Below are 8,540 nucleotides of genomic sequence, written 5' to 3'. Positions count from 1 at the left end.
ACATCAACTCCTTTTATTATCAAAAGATCACTAGATTACTTTATACAAAATAATGGCAACATAATTGTTTTATGCACAATATGCATTTCTTCATGTCAAATCACGGGCTATACCACATGGTGTAAATTAGAACACACTCCTAACTTGTACTGTAAGGATTGTGATAATTACACATAAAAACTTTTTTAATACCATACAACTCAATTATTAAACTGTACAAAAGCACTGCATAAATTCTTGGCTGCAAGTTTACCTTTTTGCAAATGGGGCCATTAAATATTGGATTTTCAGAGCCTAATATCTGTAATCCTTCGCTTAAGCTAACAATAATTTGAGTTTTTCTCACAAGCAGAGGATGATGATTCTCTCTATGCTGCAAAACTTACCAGCAAAAAAAGTGAGGGATGAGCTGGAACACAAAACAATGGTGCAAACTATATAGGACCTGAACCACACGGACAAATAAACATAGATATTGCACAATACATTAAAGCATGGATTAGGATCTTGTGCATTATACATAAAGGATTAAAGAAATGAAGAATGAGGTCCCCACTTGAATTACCAGAGCCTTCCTAGAATGCTTGTTCCAGGCTTCCAGCTGTTTATTTCAACCTCTCCTACGTCACATGACATGACAAGTTGACAACACTACAAAATTGCAAAAGATCGACATTTTTTCTTGTCTCAAAGAATTGCTTTTTGAAATATTTGTTAGCCCATCTAATTTTGGGCTGTGCATGGAAGGTAACCCACCTCCCCCTATGAACTTGTATATATGGTACTTCATTTAGGAATTCTAAGTAAAATAGTCCTACAAAATCATCAACTACAAACACACAATCATACAAATGTTATAAACTCAAGATCTAACTGAGCTTAGATAGGTTTAAACCTATGACTTGAGAATTTTTTTACGAAAACTCCTTAGTCGGTCCATGGCAGCGCGGATTTGCTCTGAAATTGCAGAGTAGAGACATTTCTGCGCTGCTTCATCCAGACCATCTGGAGTGCTGGGCCACCCACTAGTAGGAAATTTTGCATTGCGAGACTCGGAAATAGCCGTTTGCCTCATTGCTGGAAGGTCAAATTGAACCGGATCACCAATAATTATGTCAATTTTCTTATTACACAATGGTACAGGAGGCCGTCTACCAAACATATAATTCTCTGGCATCACCTAAAATTATGAACAGAACTTAAACATCAATAGCCAACATAAATGGTGTTTTTCTACCAAACAGATGATTTATTCTATCACCAAGGAAATGAGCACTCACCACAACTTTTCAATCATTTAAGAACATGCCAGAAATTATAAAGATAAGTTTTATAAGGAATCAGCACAATGCTCAGAGTTACCTCTTGAAAACCATGATGGACAATTGGCAATATAATTGGAGTTTTTGGTGCACGGACAATTAGACTAGCAGTCCCCCATTTTAATCGCCTAATTGGTGCATCGTCTTGGTACACTTTTCCTTCTGGAAATGTATGCACCTGCAAAAGCATAACTGAAAATGAGACATAAAGAACTGTAGTAAAAACAAAAGAGATTAATTCATGAGAAGACATTACTTTAAAACTCTGTAATCCAATTACAATCATAGCTGAGAAACACAAGGGAAAAGAAAAACAAACTCTTAAACAGTGCTAGAGGACCATAATAAATCCACAATAGCCCAACACTTGATATAAATTACCGAAAGTGTCATCATAAAAGAGTTAAGCCTATGTGGACGTAAAATATTAGGTTACATAGATACCCATTCTCCATCATTTAAGCGCTCAAGAGCTTCATTCATGTGCTCTTGATAAATTCCACCACCTCTTGTAATAGGTATGCATTTCCCTGTGTAAGTTATCATTTTAGAACAAGATAACAGTACACTACGAAAACAAATAGAAAACCATTTCAGCACATTTTGATTAATAGTTTAATAAGCTTCAAGAAACCCATAAAATTACTAAATGGAATTGAAATGGATTTCCGCAGACATTACAAAGTATGGACAATACATAATAAAAGATCAAAGATTTGACCCCAATCACCCCAAGGAATTTTTTCCTAATGTTGGACAATCCCAGCAACCTCTGCTTCTCAGGTAAGTTTAGCAGAATGTATCTCTTAATGTGCAATCTTTACCTTTGTTGCCACCTCATCTAAGAAATTCCTTCCCCCACCCCAACACCAAAAAAATGCAACAGCCCAGTAACTTAATCAGAACATCAAGTCCCTTTCATTGTCCTTTTATACAAAACACTATAAAGGCTTAGCCTAGCCTAGTACAATGATTCTAAATTGCAATCTCTTCAAAGAAGTCTAGCCTAATTAAACTGAAACATGGATAATCAAAACTGAGACTTAGTGTTACTTACCAACCCGAAAAATATATGAATGCACAGCATTCTTAAAGCATATATCTTCAGCAGTTAGCACCCATCGAGCTAACTTGGTATTAAAGATGGGAAAGCCCCTGAATCCCCACATAGCCGGATCATCCAACCTAAGAAAAGTTCCAAAAACAAATCCTCAAATCGGACATTCTAACATGCTCTCTACATAAGAAAAAGAGAATCAATTTATCTCCCTCATATATCCTCCAAAATACAAAATGATGGAAGAATTGATTGCTAGTTAAGATTTAAGACACTGAAAGCATCTAATTTTCTACTACATTTAGTAGTTAGAGGATAATTAGGAATGTTACACAATGCTACATATCATTTGAATCATTTACAACTAGTCCTGCTATAATATCAAATTGTGCGTAGATTACAGAGCAGAACAAGGAAGTTTCTTGCTCCAGGAGCAACTAGCAATCAACAAACAATATAGAGAGAGAGGGTTTGAGGGAGTGCTGACGTGGACATGTGGTTGCTGACGGTGATTAAGGGGACGCCGGGGGTTCTAGAACGAACGAGGCGGAAGAGAGTGTCGGCGTTGTGAACGGTGGTTCTGTTCATAAGACACGACACCGTTTTGGCGAATGCGCCAACTGCGCCTATCACCAGCTTCCGAGGCACTCCTCCCAAGTGCTCCGCCCTCGCCGCCCACTCCATCGTCCGCGCCATAACACTCAAACACAATAATAAATAGCTTCAAAGTTTTCTAATATCGGTGCTGCAAATCAAATCGTTAAATAATTCATTAGGAAAATTACGATAAGCATCGGTAATAAATGAGATGAAATGAAAGTGTTCGTTACCGGCGGCCGGAGCAGAAAGAAGAGAGTTGGTAGTTGGAGGTTGCGAAAGAAAAGAAGATAATTATTATTACAATAGATCTGAGGCAGGTAGGGTCTAATTAGAGGACTAAGAATTTTCACACAAAAAAAATATCATGGTTTTACTTTTTAAAGATTAGACTTATTTATATTATTTTAACTTCTAAGTGAGTGGAAATGTCAAAGGTATAGAGAGATAAGAGAGGATGATGGTGTTGCGGTTGCGGCTGAAGCTGCCGGTTCCGCCACAAGTGGTGGCACGTGGACGCGGTGGTGGTGGTGGTTCTGCTTCGCTGTCCTTCAAAATCTCCATCTTTTCCCGTTTACTGCTTGTGATCGATATATCATTCCTTCAAATAAATACTTGTTAGTTGTAATGTGTGCACCTGCATGGCTTCTACTTGATGGTGTTACTCTTTCATGTTTATGTTGGAAATAATGTTATAATATATTCACGTCTATCATGTGTTCGATGCAATGTCTCTGAGGGCCTTATCATCCTCCTTTCTTTCTTTTTTAATTTTTTGCGGTTAAGCATAACTTTGTCAAGAATTTTGTTTATGTATATGAACTAAACGAATTAATGTGTTTACTATCTTAAGAAGAGAATCTAAACGCAATTTCATTAGTGCATGTTAAGTGCCTGTTTCTAACGGCCTTCCGTGGAAGAATTGGAAGGAACTGTGTGTTAGGAACAGCTCCAAATGGAATTAAAGTTTACAAAAGACAATTACAAATACAATTATCATTTCCTTCTATTCGTTCTTCGTGGTTCCTATCACTCTACTAGTTGGAATGACATGATTCAGATTTCAGCTAGAGAGATCTTAAACGGCTAGAGCACTGATTAAAAGAAAGGGTAAAAACATAAAGTCCTAATGGGGAAATGGAACTTTTAATGCATCCCTTCTGTCTCTGTCTCAAATGCCTGGTTGTCAAGTCCTTATATTCTTTTTTTTTTAAACCAAATTCACAAATAAACTGATTTTTGAGTCTTCAAAGATTCTAGTTCAAAATTAAGTGCATTAGGAAGTTTCTTTAGGTGTGAGAAATAAATGTAAGATACACATGTTCTTGTCATTATAATCTATTAACAAGTTAGAATAGGAGAAACAGAGAGTTAAATTTAACCCGGCCGATTCTACTATATTAGATGTTACGTAGATCCATCTACTTTGATATGATCCACTTTTCTTGCATCTTTTTTAGTGTTATATACGGTTTCTTAGGTCTCAAATTGCTTCATGCATAACCTAAAGCAATACTACAATCATTCATGTAGATAAATATAGCTGGCCAACATAAAGCTAAACCTTTTTTTTCTTTATCTAAAACATCTGAATCAACATTACTAAAAAGTCATCACACCAATGCTGCTTTGAGATTTCTTTATAAATATTCAAGCGGAAAGCTTTACTTCAGGTGGAAAGTACCATTTGTCATTTAAAAAGTGTTTAAGTTGCTTGAAAATTGAAATATGCAACTTGACTATAAGCTTATTTGCCGTATATGAGGTATTGTGCCATGTTACAACCTTTCCCATCGTTTAATTTTTACAACTTGCCCAATTTTCCTCGTTCATAAGTCAACAAATGGAGATCAAAATCACTTTGTAGTAATGGTGGTTTATTAGTCTAAAGAATGGTATGCACAAAAGAGTCACAAATCAATTGATCTCAGAAGCTTCCTGAAACAAATGCTTCTTGTCCTTGTTGTTAGAGTTTGATGCTTCAATATAACAATTAAAACCTCATGGCTGTGAAGTTGAAGCACCAAAACAGTAGTCAGTACAAAGGAGAATGATGAACAATAGTACTTGTTTGTGCTTAGGCAACTTGTGGAAGAAGCGAGTATAGAAGCGAGACTTGTGAGAAGCAAACTCGTTCGAGTTAATCGATCCAGAAACATCTTCCTCAGTCACCACAGTCATCTCCATGACAAAAGAACTGAAATGCTGGAACATGTATTTACAACTTGGGGTGAAAATTAAGAGACAAATAACATTATAATATGATAAATTGTCTTTCCTGTGAAAATACAATAGCAGGATGTCTAGGCTCAATCGATGTCCAGAAAATTTTCATCTTGGGCTGTACAATTTGTTTGGCTTACAATTCATATATCTAGACATAAAGTTTGTTGTTTATATGGTAGTCTATGAATGAATTACATAGGAGAAATGGGTGGAAATGTCATCAGTCGGTAAGGAACTTGTTCTAACTTTCAAAAACTTAAACTATAGAAAGAACAATCTGTAAAAGAATATGTATTTGCTTTACTATTAGCTTTAGCCAACTCTTATAGAAAGGAATGAATATATGTAGGATGTAATATCGATAAAGCACAACTAAAGAATTAACAGTGTCTATTAAAAGAAAAATTGTAACTATAGCGGAAGATATTAGTGCAATTGTACCAGTTTCCAGAAGATGATGCCCTAAACCTTGACCATGTTTGCTTCATTCAACGAGGAATTCAGGTCTTCGCGAGATTGTGATCTCCTACTCTGCAGGTGCATTTGACTCCTGTGGGGTGACCAGAAGGTACCCATATTACTGCTTTCAAACTGCATCTGCCCTAAATTGTTTGAGGAATAACTATGTGAAACACTACTGACTGACGGGTAAAATGAAGATTCTGCAAGCTGGATGCCGGCACTATTATCAACCCCAAGGCTAAATGGTCTATCTTGTGGACCTGTGATTTTCGGGCTAAGTGGCGTCTTTATCCTTGATTCCCCTGCAAACACCGTAGGAATATTGGCTTCAAGGTTCTATCATAAAGAAATATTACCAATAGACCACTCTATATACAAAACAACCAAATGTTGTCACCAATTAGGACGGAATTGGTTACATAGACCACACAATCCAAAAGAGGTACCCAGCTATATTTATTGATAAACTTAAAATGACACAGAAAAGAATTGATGCATATTTGTAACAAATATAAAAATTGCAGCAATATGATCATGGTTCATGGGTTACAAATGTACAATACTAGTATAAAATTAATGATTTTAAAATAAATAGCATTTCAATAGCTTACCAGATATGATAGGACTCCATCCTTGGAACCGGAAAGGTGATGGTATATTGGACACATTATTATTCCTGAAAAGGGGAAGATATTGCCTCCAGAAAAATCTTGGCATCCAATTGCTAACACATGATAAAGCGCAAAGAAGTAGAATAAAGGAAAGGATCAAAATGGGAATAAGAATGAGAGGATTTATCTTCGTGTCAAGTAAATCAAAATTGCGAAGCCCAAATCTGGCAGAATATGCCTTCCCAGCTTCCAGCAAAGCAACCCCAAGTGTCCAAGTGATGCTTCCAGATCCAACAGTTATGTCATTATCAGTAATGTGCAAACCTTCTCTCAGCAGTGATGCAATATATGGCGCCCTAAAGCAATATTGCTCAATAAAGGGCTGAGGAGCAACACTTGCTTTTGCAATGTCCCATCGTTTACCACAGAAATCCCTACCCTTTTCCAAAACATCTTCAAGTGTGGCGTCGGAACTTAGGTTGAAAAATCGATACACCACAAAAAATCCAGAGATCACATAAAAGTGGCCTATCGGGCGTGGAAGATTGTCACGTAGGGCACAAGGATGCACTTCACAATCAAGTCCCCGGCTGAGATCAGACCACTCAGACAAATTGACTGCCACTTTCGCCAGTGCACTGCATTGTTGCCAATTTGGATGACCTACAAGCACAAGTGGAACTCCTGATCCTCCTTTTTTATCCAACATGTTCCCATTACCTATAGGACTGCCTCCTACCTGATTATTAAAAGAACAACGAGAGCAAGTGAATTGCTCCTTATACCCTTTATGCAAGCAAGGATGCTTAAGTTCTATCTTCTGCCTAGGTAAATCCACATGTTTCGACCTAAACTCTCTGTCAAAAAGATGTGCCACGGATTTATCAAATGCCTCATTAAGACCATACCCTGCAAGTGAATATGCCGTGAGATGATGGTTCACCGATCCAATCTTAACAAACAAGCTAGTCTCAGTATTCACGTGCTGATCACCCTCGAATGTGACCTGCAATGACGAACCTCCCAAATCAAGCGCCCCATAAGTCCTCTTCCTCGGCTTAACACCCAATATCCCACTGTGATAATTAAGTGCGATCCATCCAAAATAAGCCTCCTCCGTCCCCGTGATGATCTTAACCCATTGCTTGCGGCACACGAAAGGCGATCCTTTAAGCACATTCCAAGCATTGTCCAACAACCACATCGAGTCCTCAACCGGCAGCCTCCGGAGACCCGCCGTAGCATACAAAAAAAGTGAAGTTCTGCGGTGGTAATCCTCCGGTATCTGCTTCTGAGCCCATTTAAGGAGCGGCTTCAATGCGCCCTTCAAGCCAGACACATTATGCACCAACTTATCAAGACCAGGCTCAGTTTCCATCCTATCATAAGCTCTACCACTCATCAAACCACTCTTCTTTCCCAAACCATCTTTCATCGATTTCACAACTATAGGAAGACTAGTATCCTCTGTGTGCTCAATCTCAGCATGGTAAACATAAACCCTAGTACCAGTGCTACCACAATCAAGAACAACATAGTAATTCCCCGACCCATTATTCCAATAAGAAGTAACAACCATGTAAACCAAAAAAATGAAGAGAAAGAGGCACATACAGAAGAAAATGGACCTGACCCATTTTCTGCGAACCGGGTTGGGACCCTGAACCGGCTTGGATTTGGAGAAACTTGACGCAAAGTTTTCACTTTTGAGGAGATACTGGGATTTCTTCAAATGGATTGGATCCAAAGGATCTGAAGCGAAGATGGCATCATCATCGTTGTTGTTGGTGAGGTGGCGATACGAGGAGAGATCCTGAAGTGACGAAGAGATTCGTAGGTTGTTCTTGCCGAAGACCATGTTTGGTTTTGGCAGTGAGTTGTTTGGGTAGTTACGTTGTTATGTGGCATTTGGTTTATGCATCAAACATAGTGGTTGTGGTGGTGGCGGTGGTTGTGGAGGGAGCTGAATGCAAATAGAGTAGAGTTTAGGGGGGTGGGGAATGTAAATTAGTGAAAGTTGATGATGGGTGGGTTGGTGGTTGGTTGGTTCTGTTCTGTTCAGAGAGTGATGAGATCTTTGGGAAGAGAATGAATCAAGTTTTACGCAGATCTCTCTCTCTCTCTCTCTCTCTCTCTCTCTCTGCTAATGGATCTGTGGAACGTGGATTGTTTTGGTTAGATTCAAAGGCAGCAAAAGACCAAAGGAAGGAGAAGATCACTTTTTTTTTTTTTCTTATATTTTGAATAAAATGACATTTTTTTGAT

General features: G+C 38.1%; 2 protein-coding genes and 1 long non-coding RNA gene across 3 annotated transcripts; 1 reads left to right on the top strand and 2 right to left on the bottom strand.

The window, feature by feature from the left end:
• On the bottom strand, positions 1-3,397 carry LOC107623928 (N-acylphosphatidylethanolamine synthase). The gene is made up of 6 exons (XM_016326331.2): positions 3,210-3,397; positions 2,867-3,124; positions 2,380-2,507; positions 1,767-1,852; positions 1,363-1,500; positions 1-1,180 (listed from the first exon to the last, which is right to left on the bottom strand). The coding sequence occupies exons 2-6, from the start codon at positions 3,073-3,075 to the stop codon at positions 896-898; spliced, it is 846 nt and encodes a 281-aa protein (XP_016181817.1). The 5' UTR covers positions 3,076-3,124; positions 3,210-3,397; the 3' UTR covers positions 1-895.
• LOC110267503 lies at positions 3,096-3,726 on the top strand. Its single transcript, XR_002355225.1, has 2 exons — positions 3,096-3,296; positions 3,396-3,726. It is a non-coding gene; the product is annotated as an uncharacterized LOC110267503 (long non-coding RNA).
• Positions 4,612-8,514, bottom strand: LOC107622704 (probable apyrase 7). Its single transcript, XM_016324688.2, has 3 exons — positions 6,276-8,514; positions 5,644-5,966; positions 4,612-5,181 (listed from the first exon to the last, which is right to left on the bottom strand). Exons 1-2 carry the CDS (start codon positions 8,131-8,133, stop codon positions 5,665-5,667), a joined length of 2,160 nt encoding a protein of 719 aa, XP_016180174.1. The 5' UTR covers positions 8,134-8,514; the 3' UTR covers positions 4,612-5,181; positions 5,644-5,664.

The sequence above is a fragment of the Arachis ipaensis genome, chromosome B10, assembly GCF_000816755.2.
Source record: "Arachis ipaensis cultivar K30076 chromosome B10, Araip1.1, whole genome shotgun sequence".
NCBI classification, from domain to species: domain Eukaryota; kingdom Viridiplantae; phylum Streptophyta; class Magnoliopsida; order Fabales; family Fabaceae; genus Arachis; species Arachis ipaensis.
This window is presented reverse-complemented; position numbering and strand designations above follow the sequence as displayed.